At 41.8% G+C, this 20,359-nt stretch overlaps 1 protein-coding gene and 1 pseudogene across 5 annotated transcripts; both read left to right on the top strand.

Moving 5' to 3' along the window:
• The first annotated feature begins 984 nt into the window (after positions 1–984).
• On the top strand, positions 985–6,279 carry LOC124081171 (UL16-binding protein 2). 5 transcript variants are annotated; one of them, XM_046427345.2, is made up of 5 exons: positions 985–1,104; positions 3,629–3,750; positions 3,997–4,260; positions 4,481–4,756; positions 5,319–6,279. In XM_046427345.2, the coding sequence occupies exons 2-5, from the start codon at positions 3,657–3,659 to the stop codon at positions 5,552–5,554; spliced, it is 870 nt and encodes a 289-aa protein (XP_046283301.1). In that variant the 5' UTR covers positions 985–1,104; positions 3,629–3,656; the 3' UTR covers positions 5,555–6,279. The 5 variants fall into 5 exon arrangements, with proteins under 5 accessions (XP_046283301.1, XP_046283299.1, XP_046283302.1 ...); XM_046427343.2 differs by having other exon boundaries at positions 996–1,104; positions 3,519–3,750; XM_046427346.2 differs by lacking the exon at positions 985–1,104 and adding an exon at positions 1,356–1,501.
• A 9,872-nt stretch (positions 6,280–16,151) lies between these two features.
• Positions 16,152–17,076, top strand: LOC131423522 (small ubiquitin-related modifier 2-like; annotated as a pseudogene).
• The last annotated feature ends 3,283 nt before the right edge of the window (positions 17,077–20,359 follow it).

The raw sequence follows: 20,359 nt of genomic DNA, 5'->3' as shown, positions 1-20,359 counted from the left end.
TGATGCCTAACCCCTGTTCTTTTTTAAAAAAAAAGTATTTATTTTTTAGTTATATGTGGACTCAATGTCTCTATTTTTTATATGGTGCTGAGGATCCAACCCAGTGCCACATGCAGATGATTGCTAGGTGAGCAATCTACTTCTGAGCCACAACCACAGCCTGCCAGTCCTTTTTTAAATTTTTTGTTGCTGTTGTTTGTTTGATTGAGACAGGCTCCACTAAGTTGCTCACACCCTCCCTGAGTTGCTGAGGCCAACTCTGCAGTCCTCCTTCCTTGGGTTCCTTAGCCGCTAGGATTACAGGTGTGTGCCACCATGCCCAGCTTGGGGTTATGTTTTTGCTTGTTCCTGTGTTTGTTTTGCTTTTTGAGTCATTTATATATTCCGGATATCAGTCCCCTGTCAGAGGAACAGCTAAGGAAGGTTTTGTCCATTGTGTAGACTGTCGCTTCACACTTTCTATCCTTTCCTTTGCTGTGCCAAGGCTTTTTAATTTGACGGACTCACATTTACTGACTCTTGATCTTCTTAAGACCCTAAAGGGGAAGGGGTCTTGTTAAGGAAGTAATTGCCTGCACGTATTGGATAGAGTGTTGCCCAGTGTATTCTTTTAGCAGTTGCAAGGTTCAGGTCTCTTTCCTCAGTCTTTGAGGAGCGGGCCGGGAGCAGGGCTCGGGTCCTGGGGAGGGAGGGCTGGGCGCTTTCCAGAGGAGCGGGGCGAGGCCGCGGCATTGCTGGAGTCGGCTCGGCCGGGCAGGCGGTGGCAGAGAAGCGCGACGGAGCCCGGACGACCGCAGAAGAGGCAACCGGAGCCCCGGAGACGCGGGTCCCGAGGAAACCTCGGATAGAGAGCCCCGCGCAAAAGTCGGGGCGAGCGCGTTCGGGGGCGAGCGTTAAAAGTCGTGGAGGGCGAGTCTGGGGCGAGCCAGTCCCGGGCCAGCAGCGAGGCTGCGCGGGGAGCTGCGTCGGGGGCGGAAGGAAGCCGGGGTAAAAGAGAGCGGTCCGGGAGCCGGCGGCGAGCGGGGCTTTGCATTTTCAAACGCCAGGAGAGAAGAGGGGCGAGGGGGCGCGTGGAGAGCGTGGAGGACTGGGGACAAGTGACCGGTGAGTAGGGCGAGGGCAGAGCAAGCCCGGTGGGGCCAGGCCCAGCGGGTCGGGCTGCGGGATTCGCAGCTTCCTCAGGTGCCCGGCAGCTCCTCAGCCTGCGTCTGGAGCCCGGGCCGCGGGCTTGCGAACGAGCATGAACGCGAGGTGGGGGTGGGCGCTGGCGACCCACGGGAAAAGGGAAAAGTCCCCCACCTTCCGACAGGAAAAGGGGTGCAGCGGAAGCTGAGGGCCTGGCCGCCGGGCCCAGAGGCTTGCAGGAGGGTTGGCGCGGCAGGGCCGTCCCCTTGGTTTGGATTCTTCATTGGTACCGGGTAGTCAGCTGATTCACTCTGTCTTCGCGGCCTGACGTTCTATCCTCAAAGCTGGAAGCGCTGCTTTCTAGGCCGTCTAACGTGTAGGTGCTGTCCCCTGGGAGCTTTTAATTGGATTCCTTGTCTCATTCATTTACAGCTAATCTGATTGGTTTTTTTTTTTTTTCAATATAGCCATTTCTTTAACGACATGGTCTTTCGTCTGCATTTATTCTCTTATTCAGTTGTTAGATCTTCTTTTAGATCATTGGACGTTTTAATAATTACTTTTTCATAATCTTTATCTGGAATTTCATCCACTTCCATATCTGTGGGATCCTTTGTTGGAGGATTGTAAATGGGGGAGGGGGGATTTTTTGCTTGTTTCCTCATATTTTCTGAGATCTTGGACTTTCACACCAAATGAGATGGATTTTCTTTCCTCTTTTATATATGGGTCCCTTTGTCTGTAGTTATCCTTTTGTTGGTATATTTCTGTTTCTGATATATGAGTAGATGTCCAGGAGTGGGACCTAAGATCTCCTCTGGTTGTTCCTCCTTGGGGCTTGGTTGTTAGTTTCAGAGTTTTGTGGTTTATTTTTTATTTGTTTGTTTGTTTGCTTGCTTTTAATATTTTTATAGTAGATGAACATGCCTTTATTTTATATTTCTGTGGTGCTAAGGGTTGAACCCAGTGTCTCACAGGGTGCTAGGCAAGTGCTCTACCAAACTGAACTGTAACCTCAGCCCCATAGTTTCATATTTTTATCTCCCCAGTTCTATGTGTTGAAGTTTTGTTGAGGCTTAGATGAGGCTCATGTATGGGGTAAGATTCACTATTATTTGCTGAGTTGTGAGTATTGCTTGGCAGCACTTGAAATGTCCCAATCACTTTCCAGCCCAGCTTAGAAGAAGAGGGGAGCCAGGAATTGCTCTAATGTTAACAACAGAGGTACAGCCTTAATATTAATGCCCAGTGTCTACTTTGACATCTACAACACTAACTGCCAACACTTTTTTAATATTTATTTTTTTAATTGTAGAAGGACACAATACCTTTATTTTGATGATTTACTCCTATGTGGTGCTGAGGATCTAAACCAGTGACTCACACTTGACAGGCAAATGCTCTACCACTGAGACACCACCTCAGCCCCTGCCAACACCTGCATGGAATGGTGATTCAATTTGATCATGTTAAATAACTTTTTAGTGGGCAGTTGAATTTAGTTTGCTGATTGATATTTTGTTCAGGATTTTTGCACCTTTATTCATCAAGAATATTAGCTGTGGATTAGTTTTGTGTGTGTTGTCAGGTTTGGGGATCATGGTAATGCTGGCTTTATCAAATGTATTTGGAAGAATTTATTTCTCTTCCATTTTGGGGAATAACTTAAGGAGAACTAGAAACTGTTCTTCTTTAAATATTTGATAGAACTTAGCAGTAAAGCTCTCTTGTATTGGTATTTTCTTTCCTGGAAGGCTATTACTACTGATTCAATCTTGTTACTTCTTATTGGTCGGCTCAGTTTTTTGTTTTTTTTTTTTTTTTAATTTCTTCATGATTCAACCTGGATAAGATATATATGTGTAAGTGTTCAGGAATTTGTTCATTTATTCTAGGTTACCAAATTTTTGCAAATAATAACAAATATGGATATCTTTGTTCCTAATAATCTCGAATGAACCTTTGTATTTCTGTGATGACACTTGCAATGACCCCCTTCTCTTGTCTGAATTTGAGTCTTCTCTCTCCTTTGCCTAATTAGTCCAGCTAAGGTTTATCACTTGTGTTTAGTTCTTTGAAGAACTCCTTATTCTATTACTCTCTTGTGCTTCTTTTTTGTCTCTATTTCATTTATTTGTGCTCTCTTCTGATCTTATTATTTCTTCCTTTCTGCTAATATTGGTTCTGGGTTTGGGTACCAGACATTTTCTAATACACTTGATCAATAAGAGTCTCCCAGGCTTTCTTATAAAGCACAGGGGACTGGGCATTTCACTGGCTTTTCTATTACATCTAACCTGGCACATACACTTTTCTGAGCCACAAAGCACATACTTCGGATTCCTTCCTCTACTGCCTTTCTTTGAACTTATGGATTTTTCCATTTCTTTTAGGGTAGGATATCAATTGCAACCTGAAAAAAGGAAATCTCCTGGGATACTAGTGCCATCTAACACTCAAGCTAAAAGCTATGAACCATAATTATGAACTCTTTCTCATGCAGCTGTGATCCCATCCTCACTGTGCCCACCATGACTCAGCATGCACAGTCCCTTCTCCTGCGTCTGATCATCCTCTGCCAGGCAGGCCCTTCCCTCACAGTAGGCCTGGCACCTCCATTGCAAGGTGATGTGCTGCTGGGTGTAGGCATTGTTCAAAGGGCAGAGGGGAAGTGGGCCATGTCCTGGGACATGAGATTGCTGTCCCCTCCTCCTCAAAGTAGGGGAACATGCCCACCTTAAACAGGTAGAGCAGAGAGTTTGGGAAGGGTCATTCTTGCTCTGCCAGCTCAGCCCTTCAGAGGTATGGGGAGGGGGTGCCTAAAGGGTCCTTTCTCACCAGCCCAACCCTTACTCGCCTTTTCCTTCATAGGGACTCACTCACTTTGCTATGATTTCACCATCAATTCTAAGCCAGCACCTGGACAGCAATGGTGTACAGTCCAAGGCCAGGTGGACCACAAGAATTTTCTCTCCTATGACTGTGGTCTGGACAAGGTCAAATCCATGAGTGCCCTGGGAGGGAAAGTGAATGCCACAATCACCTGGGAAGAGCAAAACACCATGCTGAGAGAAATGGGGGATATGCTAAAACAGCAACTGGCTGACATTAAAGCAGAAAATGGCATGGGCAGGGGTAAGTAAGGATGGTCCAGGGGCATGAGAGAGCTGACTGTGGGTGTAGAGATATTGATTGTATCCATGTTTTAAAAAAAGGATGTTTTTCACTCTAAAAAACCCACACAAGACTGGTTTGGGGGAGAAAACCAGCCAGATTAGGAGGCCAGGGAAGGTGGTACTGGATGGGACATAGGATTTGTTAAGCATGGAGGCTGATCTCTCTCTGATGGGGGCAGCTCTCGAGACCCTGGAGGGGAGGATGACTTGTCAGCATAAATCCAGTGGATGCACCAGTGGCTCCTGGCAGTTTGGATTCAATGGACAGATGTGGCTCCGCTTTGACTCAGACAAGAGAAGCTGGACAGAGGTTCATCCTGGGTCCAACTGGATGAAAGAAAAGTGGGAAAATGACAGGGAAGTGTCCGAATTCTTACACAAGACCTCAATGGGTGACTGTAGAACCTGGCTTGAGAAGTTCTTGGTGGAATGGAAAACAGAGCTGGAGCCAACAGGTAACTGGCAGGAGGGGGAGGAAGTGGGAGCTGCCTTCATATGAGATGCTGCTACCTGTGTGTGTGTGTGTGTGTGTGTGTGTGCGCACCTGTGTGTGTGAGAGAGAGACACATCATCCACCTTGAGTCAGACCTGGGTTAACAGCCAAAGGTATAGTCTTCCCATCTTTTCCCTTCTCACCTCCTAATGCCTCTTCCTCAATGCACATGCTTTGGTCTGGCATTTGTTCGTCTCTTTTTGGAAATTCTTGTGAATCACTTCACATGTCAGCTCCTGAGACCCTTCTCCACCACCATCCTCATGGGTCACCTCATATTCTGCCACCAGGAAGGATGGGAGTTGTATGTCACCCAGGCTTCTCCCTTTATCTATGTGAGCTCCTTAAGGTCAGGACCCTTCTCCTGTCTCCCTCCTTCTCATGACCTGTCATAGCAGCTGCCACATAGCAGAGGTCTAGGAACTATCTGCCTGCCTGAGTGACGTGGGGCAGCAGGAGCTGAGCAGGCATCTCCACAGATTTTGGTCTGAAAAAGGGCTAACGCTCTTGTGTTCCCATTTCAGGACCTTCAACCACCACCCCAGACAGAGTCTCCCAGGAGTCCACAGCCAGCACCCTTATTCCCTCGGTCCTGCTCTTGATCCTCACCTGCTTCATCCACCTAGGCCTCCAGATCTTCCTGACAGGTGCTGTGGGCAGAATGGGAAGAGAGACATGGGGCAGCTGTGTGAGCAATGAGGACAGGAAAGTGAACTCCCAAGAACCCAGTCTGCACTCTGACTGGTCCTTCTCATTCTGAGATGAGACAGAAGAATCGGGCCTCCCTCCTGTCACTGGTAGCAATAGCTTGGCCATTCTGAGCCCTGAGCTCTGAGAAATCCTTCCTGTTAGGGTTCATGGGAAAGAGAAGGGGCCATACCAAGGCAGCCTGTGGATTCTAAAGGGTTTTCGCTTATACAGGTCTGATTCAGACCACATTTCTACAAAAAAGGGGCCCAGTGGTGTGTGGTGAAGAGATAACAGGAACACAGGAAGGAAATACCCAATCCTGGGTGATGGCAGCAGGGTAGCTCCATTCAATTTGTTAAAAGAAAGGAACTCCTTACCCACAGTCAAAAAGAGAGGTCCTATGCTAATTCCAGGAGAGGAAGCAGGAAAGGCCTTTCTCAACCAAGCTTGGAAGGCTGGAGTTCAGGACTGCATTCCCAAAGGAGGCTCATTTCCAGCTGTTGAATTGATAACTGAGAAGAGAGTCTGTCCAGGATGAACGCAGAGGATGCCAGCTCTCTGGGGACTCCTACAACTCCAGGATTGACCCTTGGGCCTGGGACCCAGCCTCCTGCAGACTCCAGATCCTGAGCCTGTGTGTGTGTCCCCTTCTCTTACTGTGCCCTTGGGTGTGGCCTACCCAGGTGTCAGTCAACCTGCTGACAGTGGACATCATGAAGATAGACTCAGCCCCCTGAAAACCTGACCCTTTGCCTCATTTGAATAGCTTCTCCTCAATAAAAGGGGTCAACTAGTGCTCTTGCTCTCTCTCTTCCTGCGGACACTTCAGGTCAGAAGAACCCTCAAAGCAACCCCAAAGAAAAAGGTATTTGTGTCTCTTGTGTGGTTATTTTGCGCAGTCTAGTCAACCCAGTTCAACTGGAGTAACCCCTGAGCACGAGAACAGAAACCCGGCAATAAACCAATTACTACAATAAATCCCTTGGTTCTGTTTCCCTGGAAAATCCTGATCAAAAACTGAATAGAGAATGAATGACATTTTGTGCTTTTTTCCAATTGTAAACACAACGAGTGATTTTGCTAAATTTGTGTATGTAAGTAGAATTGAAGGATTAATCTTAAACTACCAGGTAGTCTAGATGTCAATCTCAAACATTTTGCTGGCTCAAAACAAATTTTATTGTGCTTAAGGAATGAAATTTTTCCCGGTTCTACCCGAGTGTATGTCACCCTTGATAGTGATTTTTTGTTATTATTGTTATTCCTCAACCTGACCTCACCTTTAATTAGAAGTAAGTTGTATGCATGTAAGTATGGGTGTATATAGTGGAGTGAAAATTAAAAAAAAAAAAAAAAACAGTTCCATTTGTTCTCTTCCTTCCCCAGTAAAAAAAAAAAATCTTTAAAAAATTTTTTTACTTATTCAAGGATAGGATTAATATTCAAAATATATGAAGAATTTCTACCAAAGTCAGTTCTTTTGACATATGTGTATATGCTATGAGCAATTCACAGCATATAATCCTGCACCAAGATTCTACAATCTGAAATAATCAGGAGCACAGATTAAAAGCACACTGGGCCATTATTACAACCATCAAATTGACAACTTCTTGCATATACATGTACCAAGTGGGGAATAGGAAAAGGATCAACATAGCTGTCATACTTGTTGGTCAGAACATAAATTGAATCCATCCTTTGATATGTAACTAGATAATAACCTGTACAGTTAACAATGTGCTCATGCAACTTCACAACAATCTCGGCATTATTTCTGGGTTTCCGAATGTGTTCATATAGCATTTAGATATATAGTTGCTTATTGTAGTGTGGTAGTGTAGCCAGAAAGAGTTCTGGTTATTTCATTTTTCCTAGATTGTGGTTACCAAGGTAATAGGCCTTATATCCCTGTGTGGCAAGTTAGAAAAAACATTAAAAGCATAATTTTGCATTTGTGTTCCAAGTTTTTACACATTGCAACACACCTCCTCTTTATTCAAATCATTCTGGGTTTCTAATCTGGCTTAAGTCTTGGAATTGATTGAGGTAATACAGCTGTTTTTATTATTCCAGTTAGACCTTCCCCCTTGGTCTTAAACTCTTCTGTTTACTCAGATCCAGTGAGGATTTAGTAAACCTCTCATATCTTTCACTTCCAGGAACACCATGAACTCACATCCTCGGGCTGCAGGAGTCAGACTGTTCTGTTTGCTGTTTTGACTCTCCTGCCCATTACAGTAGCCCCCTTTGCTCTGCAGCTTGAGTGCCATCAAATGATTCCCATTGCATTTTAGTGTCCTAATTCAGGGATGTGGGCAGGATGTGGGGACAGACAGGATTGGCTTCATCAGGTCAGAAGGTTGTAAGAGGATGTGAGGGCATCTTACCTTCAACTCATGCAGCCAACTGACTGGTACCCATTGGACTAGAGCTATCATCAAACTCCAGACCACCCCCACCCCCATCACAACTCTAAATGAGCTCAACTTGAGCCTGTTTTGCAGCATTCTAACATGTAATAAGTTTCTTATCTTAGCTAAGGTGGGACAAATAATACAATACAACATTACATCTGAAACATGAATCAAACAAAGGCTAAGAGAGCTTTTAACTTTCTTTTTTGGAAAAAGTGACAAAAATGCTTCCATGTTTTACAATTTCAATTTAAACAGATCAGGCTCTCCTTACTAGCTTCCAAAAATGCATTTAAATTCCAATTCCTTTGTGAAGAGTAAAACCAAATGGTATATATAACTTATTGACAACAGGTTACTTGATCCAGCTATAAAACCTCAAATGACATGAATAAATACCAACCAAATTTGTTATTTTTATACAAATCAGAGATTTTGTTACACATAATTTTAGTTTGTAGAACACCAACTTGACAAAGCTTTGCATTTAACTAAGTGTAACTTTTAAAGTGCAATTTAGAATCCACAGTGTATAGTAACAGTAATCACAGGTCTGTAGGGGTTAGCAAAATCAATAGCATTAAATCTCTTATACATTTAGGAAACAGGGTCAATGATAAGAAATTGACTTAATCAAAGCAAACATATATAAGAAAGGTCTTCAATTGAGAGCATGCCCTTCAATATCAGATATAATGTATAAAAGAGAGCACTTAGTGGTTATTTTGCCTTTAAACTTCAATACACATTCATTTTATAAACTTTTACAAAACACATACACAAGGTTTAGACAGCTATGGTTTTCAGACGCATACATAAACCCAGTCACATATATTTAGGGTGTCATATATATTGGTAGGTTTAAATAACAGTTGCTTGTTTAACCAGTTACAAAGTAATCATTTCAGACTTTCGAACAGGTACAAACCCTAATTACCTTAAGACTTAATTTCCCCTTTCCCCGAAAAAACCTAACAAATACAAGAAAATTATCTTGATAGATAAATTATAGCCAATTTAATCACATATACAAAGTTTTTTGAGATTTACCTTCCCCAAACTTTCTGCAACTTACTTAGACATTCACAACTTTACATCCTTAGTTTTGTCCTCATTCATCTTGGACTTTAGCACAAGAATGTTGTTTTACCAGACAAATTACTTTCTCATTCAGAAACATTTCTTTTACCATCTAATTTTCCATACTAAAATATGTATCTATTCCTGTAAAGTTCTTTTATCTTTTCTAGTTTTGAAACCTCTTTTAAATTCATATTCTGAAACAATCCTTATGAATATTATCTGTGCATTTAATTCACACAACGAATTTCATCCCAGGAGAGGGTTGGGCCATCCAGCATATACAAAAACTGTGATTTAATCTTTTTTCTCCTGTGTTGCATTCAATTACTTTTTTAAATCTGACCTGTCTCCATGAACACTATCACAATGCCATCAACTTTAAGTGAGTTCCCCACTGTCACTTGTACCCAGAGGCTCCTTTTGGGCCTTTTCTTATACTAGGCAGACTGATATGCAATGCAAGAAGCCCTTTCCATTTTTCTCTTTAGGAGTTCTTGAAGATTCCTTTGTAGAGGCTGCCTATGAAATACAGGTTGTCCTTAGTTTCTGTCTTTTTCTTTTCTGTGTGCAGTTATGTGTCCTGCCAGACTCCCCAGACTTTTAGTTTGATAGGATAGTGTTGTAGCAAGAACACCCCTTTGTCCTACTACCACACCCTTCTTAAGCTGCCTCCATCCCCCCCAACCCCCACACCAGAACAAAAGGGGCAGAAAGGCAGGACAGAGGCCAGGCTCTCTTAGGCTATTGTTCTAGAGCCCAGGCAGTTTTCTGTGATTTTCCCCCAGGTTTGGGGCTGGTGTCCTTGACCCACAGTGAGATGACCTGCAGCTGACAGGGGCCAGGATGAGGAACAGTGCTAGGAGTGCCAGCTCTGGGTTTAAAGACTGAAATCTTTTGACCCTTTCCTCTGGTGTCTTGCTATCCTTGCACACCAGCAGCAACGCCTTTGGCACCTTCCGCTTAGTTCCTGATGGTTGAGAACCCTGATCTTCCTAAGTGCCCATCCATACAGGATCCTTCATGTACTTTACCCTGACAGGCCTACCTCAACTTCCAAATCATATAATAATACAGAAAGTTCAAGAGCAGCCTCAGCAAATTAGGCCCTAAGCAAGTTATTATGATCCGGTCTCAAAAATAAATAAATGATTTAGAAAAAAATCTGGCACTGTTGCTCAGTGGTAAAGGGTCCATGGGCTTAGTTCCCATAATCAAAATTTTTTTTTAGTAAAAAGGAAAACCATGGGCTGGGGTTGTAGCTCAGAGGTAGAGCACTTGCCTAGAATGTGGGAGCCACTGGTTTGATACTTAGCACAACATAAAAATAAATAAAATAATCATATTATGTCCATATACAACTAAAAAAGCACATTGAAAAAAAAAGTTAAACCGTGGACTGGGGCTGTAACTTGGTGGCAGAACACTTGTCAAGCATGTGCAAGGCCCTGTGTTTGATACTTAGCATCACGTAAAAATAAAATGAAATAATTTTAAAAAGTAAAACTGTGTAAGTATATATTACCTAATAGTTTTCATAATAATATTAGCATACCACACATGAGATCACCTGAATAGGTAAAAGTTATTGTCCCTCTATACCCAACACAGAATGCCTATTCGGAAGCCTGAGAAACATACTTATTTTCTCTTGGAGTTCTCTCAGTTAATCTTGAAAAACTGATTCAAGAACCTTTGCAGAAAAAGAAAAAAAAAGAATTTTTTCTGGGTCTCATATCAAGAAGACTCAGGTAGTCCTTATAAATGCTCCCCTCTAAACCAGCACTTCTCAATTACAGATGATTTTGTATATCAGCAGAACATTTGGCACTGTCTGAAGGCAAGTTTGGCTATTACAACTGGGTAGAGGGTGTTATTCATCCAGTGAACCAGGTTTGCATCCCCAACCTATCTACATAGCACAGGCTAACTGACCGTGGCTAAGTATTATCTGGCCCAAATGACAGTAATGATGAAGCTAAGGAAACTTCTCAGAATTTGGTCTGGCCAGGGCCCACTTCCATTCTTTGAAGACATTTCCATTAACCACAACACATTACCCACACAATCACACAATTCCAACAGTGGTCAGCCTTATTGTGTACACATCCATCATAGCCCAGGAATGGAATTTATTTGCACAGAAAATGGGAACTCTCTGAGAACAGCGAGGGCTCTCATTATCCTGGCTCTCTCCTCCGCTGCTCGCAGCACACCCTTTTCCTGTTACCAGCTCTTTTGTTTTCCTCAAAGATTCACTCCTCCTGGCTGAAAACTAGAATCTTACCCAAAGTAAGGTTAGCAAAGTCATTCAGTCTTGAAGCTGCCATTCGTGAGTGGCAATGCAAGAGTGGCACCCAGCCTGAAGCAAGGGATGGTGATCAGAAAAAAAAAAAAAATGGAAAGGACCAGACACGGAAGGGATGGTTTATGAGCAATTATTATAATTTCTGATTGTAAAATTGATTCTTACTGGCCACACACCTTTTGAATATTAAGAATGTATAAATAACAAAATTAACTTACATATACATTAACAACTCAAAGATAATTAGTGTGGGTGACATCAGGAACGTAGCCAAGTAGGAGTGCTTCAGCTTCATCCTGCCCCTCCCATACAAATTCACCCAGCAAATATCCACAGACAAGAACACTACTCTGGGTGTCCCAAAAACTTGGGAGTGAGCCGTGACAAACATTTGAATCAAATGTTTGACTCCCCTCTGAAAGAGGAATTATGAAAACCAACTCATTCACAATAGCCTCAAAAAATACAATACAATACTTGGGAATCAATTTAACAAAAGAGATGAAAGACTTCTACAAGGAAAACTACAGAACACTAAAGAAAGAAATTGAAGAGGACCTTAGAAGATGGAAAGCTCTTCCATGCTGTAGTGGCACCCCCTCCTCCACAGAATATCTTAACCAAGCTTCTCCAGAAATCTTCACCATAATTGATTTTTGGACTATCAGCAAATGAGACTCTACAAAAGAGTTCAATGTACGTAAACTTCCTATTTTCCAGTTGCTCAATTTTACTTGGCCATTGGCCTGGAAGAGATCAGCACTCCGGGTGCTGAACACCCCTTTACAAGTTTTTCACAAATATTTATCCAGTATAGTAGTTTGTAGAAAGTGTTTGCAAAGGCAAAATAAAACACATACCCCAAGGAGTGTCTTGGGGCATTAAAAAAAAAAAGATAGATCTTTAACAAGGCCTCTGGCCTTGAGCTGGAGTTTTACAGAGTTGTCTACATTTCTAAGATAAGAGAAGATACCAACAGGGCTCCATGTTAACATCTGGCAGGAGGAGGGAAGAAAGTGGAGAAGAAGTCTCCCCTTCTCAGGTGTTGTCCTTGAAGGGTTAACTTGCCCAGAAGAGTGAAAGAAAAATCTGCTTTCATGTGAACTTCTGCAGACTGTGAGCTCCTGAGCCCCTTCCCTTACATGCTGCATATGAAGTTCTGAAATGACCTGAACTCAGGGTTCAGGAGATTAATTGATTACAGTGAAAGCTGAACCATCTGAACTTGGATGCAGCCAAATAAAACTGTTTCCTGCTACCTTCAGTGCCCTGCCTCGTCCATTCCTGCAACAATGCTCTTAGATAGGCAGAATTAATGGTCTCAAAATGGCAATACTACCAAAAGCGCTATACAGATTCAATCCAATACCAATTAAAATCCCAACATCAAGGGCTGAATTTGTGGTTCAATGTTAGAGTGCTTGCCTAGCACACATGAGGCACTGTTGAGAGCCACAGCCAAAGGGGCCCCAGCAAACTTCCAGCTGCTGGCTGATGATTGGCTCACAGCGGCCCCAGCAACATCTAGCTGATTGGCTCCTCTGCGGTGATGCTCAATGGGCTGTTTCCCTGCCCTTTCAGACCACTGAGCTGCTCATTGGGGGTCTTTTTTGGCCCCGCCCGTGCGACCCAGCCAATCCGCCTCAAGAGCAGGAGGATTGTGAGATGTGCAGAGGCTTGTATTTGAGAGAGAGGCTTGTGGGAAGCTGGTGGTGGCAGTTGGGCTCTGAGGGTTTTTCCTGAGGAGCTGTTTTGTTTGAAGAGTGTGATTCTAAAAATAAAGTTTGTTTCTTTTGACAAGTGGCTCCTGATGGTGCCCAGCCAGATTGCGGCAAGGCACTGGGTTTGATCCTCAGCACCACATAAATATAAATAAGTAAAATATAGGTATTGTGTCCATCTACAACTAAAAATTTTAAAAATTAAAATGTCATACCTAATAGAAATTTAAAAAGCACTAATGAAATTCATTTGGAAAAATAAGAGACCCAGAATAGCCAAAGCAATCCTTAGCAAGAAGAGTGAAGCAGAAAGCATCACAATACCAGAACTTAAACTATATTACAGAGCCATAGTAACAAAAACGGCAAGATGTTGGCAACAAAAGAGACATGTAGACCAATGGTACAGAATAGAAGACACAGTGACAAACCCACATAAATACAGTTATCTCATAGTAGACAAAGGCCCCCAAAACACACATTGGAGAAAAGATAGCCTCTTCAACAAATGGTGATGGGACAACTGGATATCCATATGCAGCAAAATGAAATTAAACCCTTATCTCTCTCCATACAGAAAACTCAGCTCAAAGTATACCAAGGACCTAGGAATTAGACCAGAGACTTTATGCCTAAGAGAAGAAAAAGTAGGCCCAAAACTTCACCATGTGAGATTAGGCCCTGACTTCATTAACAAGACTCCTAAGCACAAGAAACAAAACTAAGAATCAATTAATGGTATGGATTCACTTAAAAGCTTCTTCTCAGCAAAAGAAACAATCAATGAAGTAAAGAAAGAGCCTACAGTATGGGAGCAAATTTTTACCAAATGCACATCAGATAGTGCACTAATCTCCAGGATATATAAAGAACTCAAAAAACTTAACACCAAAAAAAATCCAAACAACCCATCATAAATGGGTTAAGGAGCTGAACAGACATCTTTCAGAAGAATATATACAGTAAATCAGTAAATATATGAAAAAATGTTCAATGTCCCAGTAATTGGGAAACACAAATCAAAACTACTCTATGATTACATCTCACTCCAGTCAGAATAGCAGTTATCAAGAATACAAACAACAATAAGTGTTGGTGAGGATGTAGAGGTAAAGGCACACTCAAACTTTGCTGGTGGGACTGCAAATTGGTGCAACAAATCTAAAAATTAATACAGAGATTTCTTTAAAAATTTGGAATGGAACCACCATTTGACACAGCTACTCTACTCCTTGGTCTATACCCAAAGGACTTCAAAACAGCATACTACAGTAATAGAGCCATACCCATGTTTATAGCAGCACAATTCACAATAGCTAGAGTGTGGAACCAACCTAGATGCCCTTAAATAGATGATTGGATAAAGAAACTGTGGTGTATATACACAATAGAACATTACTCAGCAGTAAATGAGAATAAAATGATGGCATTTGCCAGTAAATGGATGGAATTAGAGAATATCATGCAAAGCGAAGTAAGCCAATCCCCAAGAACCAAAGGCCAAATGTTTTCTCTGATAAGTGGGTGCTAATTCATAATGGAAGCCGGGGCATGGGATAAGTGGAGGAATTTTGGATTGGCCAAAGGGGAGGAAGAGGTGGAGAGGGGCCATGGGAATAGGAAACATGTGGGATGAGAAGGACGAAACTACTCTAGGTACATGTAGGATTGCACAAATGGTGTGATCTTCCTTTGTGTACAAATCAGAGAAACTCAAAATTGGGCTCCATTTGTTTATAATGAATCATTCTGCTGTCCTCTATAACTAATTAGAACAAATAAATAAAACAAAATTATTGAATCCCAAAACTTAAAAAAAGAAAAGCAGGATTCAAACAGTGAGAGAAATGGTTTGCTTTTCCCATGCTGTCCCTTCCCCAACTGGCACGAAACCACACACAGCACATACCCCTACAAACAGGGTTTCTACAGCGGAAAATGTGAAGTGGAGGTGGACATCAGCTTCCCCACCATTCTGGAGCCTTTCAGGAGAGGCAGGCCCCTGTCTTGCCCCACTAAAAACATAGGAAGCAATTACAGAATTGGATCTACTAGAGCAGCTATAAAGAAACAAAGAGGAGCTCACAGAAAAAGATGTGCAGATCTTGGTGGTTGCCCTATACTCTGGCCCAGGGAACACTGTAAAATTCTGACCTGTACAGGGCAGCTGTGGCAATCCTGGTCATATAGCGGAATGTAAGGGTCCAACAGCTGCAGCAGAGACCAATCCAGATAGTCTGATGGGACTTTATGAACAGGATGCCTATTGGAAAACCTAATAGGATACAGATAGCTAGGAAGACTGGAATAAATATACATATTTCAAGCAATACAGTGTACATGACAAATGAACACAATGTTATCGGTCCACTTTTTAAGAGAATAAAAATTAAAGCCTCAGCCAATTAAAAATAGAAGAGATCCAGGTGTGGTGGAACATGCCTATAATCCCACCAGGTCTGGAGGCTGAGGCAGGAAAATTGCAAGTTCAAAGCCAGCTTCAACAATTTAGTGAGGCCCTAAGAAAGCCACTTAGTGAGACCTTGTCTCTAAATAAAATACAAAAAGGGCTGTGGATGTGGGTCAGTGGTTAACACCCCTCTTCTATCCCATTGAATAATCAAACAATTAAAATATATCCTATAGACTGCATAAATTGTCTCCCCCATGCAAGCCTGCATCCTCTAGTATTAGCCACACACTCAAGATAAAAAGTTTTATGGAATTATTTGTTATCCTCCCAGGGAGGATACATTTCAAGCATGTATTGGGAATGTATTCTCCACTGGAAATTCTCTTTTACACTCACAATGAATACTGTCATGTTCTTCTTGGGAAAAGTTGTACCAGTTTGCACTCCTACTATAGTAAGAGTTTCAACTTCCCTTGCCCATGCTGGGTCTTAACAATTACAAGTTTTCACAAAACATTGCCCTAGATGAAATGATGCACTTTTAAATTGTATCAATTTGCACAGCAATTTATTCTAGGAAATGGTTTAGAGGCTCATACATGTATGGTTATTGCAACATTCTCTTTTTGTCAAAGTAACTAACCAGAGACCATCTTTATCTTCATCAACAGGAAGCTGGCTGCATATAAATCTGACATTCATTCCATAGCTTGCCAAGCAGAGCTAAGAAGAAAAGTACCTGTACGATGCTCTAGTCTGGGAGAAACTTCAAGAAGATTTTAAGATATACACTGGGAGCAGCAGAATGTAAAAGGGATCATATTTGCTTTGAAGATAAGCATTAATACCCGGACACAGCTCTCCTTTTCCTAGCGAGAACAGTGTTCCCATAACTATCCCAAGTTTGCCTGTCTGCTTGTAGGAAACAGAAATATATTTGAAAAGCCACAAGTATTAATCATCAACTTTGGTGATTATGCAGTGAAATAATCAAACCACCTTATGTCACATTAGAACAAGAACAGGGTCCCAGCATGCAGGGTGGGGCGAGGGAGCTCATGAGGATGTCCTCTCCCTCATCCACCACTGTGGCTTCCTTCTGTCGCTCCCAGAGCTTCTGGTGTGCTCCTTAATAGGGGTCCTGGTACCTCTTTTGTGAAGCAGCAGCTAGGAGACTCTGTTGCTCGCCATGGCTGATGGAAGGCCCAAGGAAGGAGTCAAGACTGAGAACAACCATCATACTAACTTGAAGGTGGCAGGGCAGGATGGTTCTGTGGTGCAATTTAAGATTAAGAGCCTCTTAGTGAACTAATGAAAGCCTATTGTGAATGACAGGGTGTGTCAATGAGGCAGATCAGATTCCAATTTGATGGGTAGCCAATTAATGTAACAGACACTCCTGCACATTTGGAAATGGAGGATAAAGATGTAATTGATATGTTCCAGCAGCATACAGGAGGTGTCTACTAAAAAGGGAACCAGCCACTTTAATCCAGAGTTCTCTCTGTTCTTACAGACCAAGAACACATTCTCAATTGCAAAACTGCAATTTGGTCCACCACATCCTGACTAGTGTATTCTTTCATTTTTCACTTCCCCATTCTTTATTGTACATAAAGTAACTGATGTATGTGCACAAGAATATTGCATTTAAAAAAACTAAATGGCCAATGATATGTTTTGATTGACATCCAATGGAGATCGATGGAGAAAATACTGGTTCTGTGAAAATATCCCCTTTATCTGTTAGTGTCGTGCTCATTCAGCCCTTATCTTTATATTCCAGTAAGTTATTTTGCTCTCAATGTTTTAACACACAACAACAAAAACAACAAAAGAAGCACACTGTGTAGCATAAAATACTTGCATACCTTGTTCGATTGGAAAATTTTAAAGTTTTTCACTCATTGTAAAACCAAGGGCAATTGTATAACTTTTTTTGTATGTAGCTGTTATATGTAGGGCAATCTGTCTTTAAGTAGGGGTAAATTACTCTTTTAAAAAAAATCCTATCCGGGTTGGTGGCACAAGCCTGTATGTAATCCCAGCAGCAATGGAGGCTGAGGCAGGAGGATCTTGAGTTCAAAGCCAGCCTCAGCAATGGCGAGATGCCAAATAACTCCTGAGACCCACTCTGTAAATATAATACAAAATAAGGCTGGGGATGTGGCTCAGTGATGGAGTGCCCCTGAGTTCAATCCCCACTATTTCCCTTCCCCCCTCCACCAAAAAAAAAAAAAATTCCTAGTTTTCCCTTCAACTCAATTGTCTTGTTTAAATATAAAACCACAGTCCCACCCAAGAATCTTGAAGGAGTCGCTGACTTTGGTAGCAAACAGCATGGAGTGCTTGGGACATGACTAAGAAGGGCCCACTTCTCCAGCCCCAGACCATCTTGATCAGGTTCCAGGCTCCTGTCAGATGCCTGCTCCTCACCCACATCCCCACCAAGTACAGCAACAGTTGCCTGACAGGATGCTAACACTAGGCACGAAACTCAAAATTGCTGTACTTTTTAAAGTACATGTTTAAGAAGAAGAGAAAAAGCAGCAAAACTCAATTGGGAAAAAAGACTTGCAAAACTTGGATTTCACCTACAGAACAGCACCCAGGAAAACCCGTGAAAAGTCAAGAGAATGGTACCTTTAAGAGTACAAATGAGCTGGGCATGGTTACTCACACCTGTAATCCCAGCAGCTAGGAAAGCTGAGACAGGAGGATCATGAGTTCAAAGCCAGCCTCAGTAATGGAGAGGCACTAAGCAAATCAGTGAGACCCTGTCTCTAAATAAAATACAAAATAGGGCTGGGGGTGTGGCTCAGTGATCAGTGCCCCTTAGTTCAATACCCAGTTCCAAAAAAAAAAAAAAAAGAATACAAAGGAGCAAGGAAATACTTATTGCTGGAATCACCTCATGGGATGCCTTGATGTTTACTACATATGGTAGCTGGCACCTGAGGATACAGTACAGAATCTGGAGACAGCCACCAGCCACAATACTGCCAGCCATAAAGCAGCACCTCTGAACACATTGCCCAGTGCTACAACCTGCCCAACCTGACACCCCATCTCTGAAAGCAGTTGCTTCCATGTTGGGACACCATTGTCACCATCTTTACTTGGGGCAACTCCCAGCTTGGGACACTAGCTGGGGCTTAGAAGCAACAAAAATGTACCTGTACTTCTTAGCACCCCTCTCCCCTGTAGCCACTAATCTCTCACAGTGCTTGTGGCTGGTCCATAGCTCACAAAGCCTGGCCCTGAACTGACCAATAGAAACCAGCTCTCTGCAACAGGTGTGCAGCCCCCAGAGTGCAGTTCACAAGACCTCCAGAGAGAGAGGTTCCTGACTAGTAAGTAGAAAGGGAGAGGTTTAGAGACTAAATTAGAGACCAGGAATTGTGAGGTCTACAGGCAATATAAGGAGATAGGACCAGATGCCCACATAACCCAAGTGGGCTCCAAAGAAGACCCTTGGGGTGCAGACTCCCAACAGGGATCAGCAAGTGCTATACCCCACCTCCAGGAACTCTGTCCTCAAGACCAACCCTCTCACCCTAATAACCTTCAGCATCCTGAGGGTGGAGATACCAGCAAACAACAGACAACCCCAGCTATTGGATGAGAAGGGAAGCAGAAAATATACTGTACTCAAACAAAAAAAATCCTGATATTTTCCTTTGAGATTTTTTTTCTTTCCTTTTTCCTTTTTTCTTTCTTTCTTTTCTTTTTTTAACTTTTCTCTCTTTCTCTTCTCCCACCCTCACATCCCCAACATTACCATGAACTTATCAAGAATTAGGCTACTAAGGACTGGGATGTCTGAATAGTATATTACAAATGTTTTGTATATTATTTTACATCCTATTTTTATATTTTTATTTTTCTTAATTTTTATATTTGTTTATTTTTTGTACTCTCTCTATCCTCTTCCCCCAAAATTACTTTCTCTTTTTTTCCTGCTATTAGTTATTTTTTTAGATTCCTCTTTCATGCTTCCTAAGATCCAATAACTCTATGTTCTCACCTCCTACTTCCTTAACCTCTCATCCTACATCCCTCCCCCAGTTCTATCTTTGTCCACTACCAGAAACTGTAGACCCTTTTGCAAATATACTGTTTATATTGTAGATAATATTAGAAATCACCATTTCTGTATATTGTGAAAAAACCTAAATGTCATACTAGAAGCTATTTGGTTTAAGGCTATATATTGTTTGTATTGAGATCTGTTAATATTCTCTCCACTAAAAGATAGATATTATAACCCTGCAGGGACACTATAAGACTAAAGGGTAAAAACTGTAACACTTTGAATCCACAGTGCCAGAAGAGAAGATACACAAACAATATGAAAATACAAGGGAAGAAAGTTCCCAAACAAAGATACTACAGTATTAGAATCTATTGCTAGCACAGCAGAAGAAATGTCAGAGAAAAAGTTCAGGATGCACATAATTAAAATGTTCTGTGAATTAAAGGGTGATATAAGAGATCAAATACAGGCAGCAAAAGATCATATTGATAAAGAGCTACATAAGCAAATACAGGAAGCAAATGATTACTTCAATAAGAAGATAGAAGTTCTAAAAACACCAGAAATCTTTGACATGAGGAAAATAATAAACCAAATTAAAACTCCATAGAAAGCATCACCAACAGATAAAATCACTGTGAAGACAGAACCTCAGAAAATGAAGACAAAATATATAATCTTGAAAATAAAGATGACCACATAGAGAAGATGGTAAGAAACCATGAGCAGAATACTCAAGAATTATGGGGTAACATGAAATGCCCAAATTCAAGAATTAATGGGATAGAGGAAGGCATAGAGTTATAAACCAAAGAAATGAACAATCTATTCAATGAAATAATATCAGAAAAATTTCCAAACCTAAAGAATAAATTGGAAAATCAAATACAAGGTGCTTAC

Source organism: Marmota monax, unplaced genomic scaffold, assembly GCF_021218885.2.
Source record: "Marmota monax isolate L192 unplaced genomic scaffold, Marmota_monax_Labrador192_F-V1.1 WCK01_AAM20220418_F8-fsc00114, whole genome shotgun sequence".
NCBI lineage: Eukaryota > Metazoa > Chordata > Mammalia > Rodentia > Sciuridae > Marmota > Marmota monax.
The sequence above is the reverse complement of the archived record's forward strand: the minus strand, read 5'-3'. Positions and strand labels throughout refer to the sequence as shown.

Bases quoted from the DNA above. Each gene is read 5' to 3' on its own strand.
- LOC124081171 (XM_046427343.2), top strand. From the start codon at position 3,609: ATGAACTCTTTCTCATGCAGCTGTGATCCCATCCTCACTGTGCCCACC. The intron at 4,261-4,480 runs GTAAGTAAGGAT...TGATGGGGGCAG, and splicing joins AGAAAATGGCATGGGCAGGG to CTCTCGAGACCCTGGAGGGG. The intron at 4,757-5,318 runs GTAACTGGCAGG...TTCCCATTTCAG, and splicing joins AACAGAGCTGGAGCCAACAG to GACCTTCAACCACCACCCCA.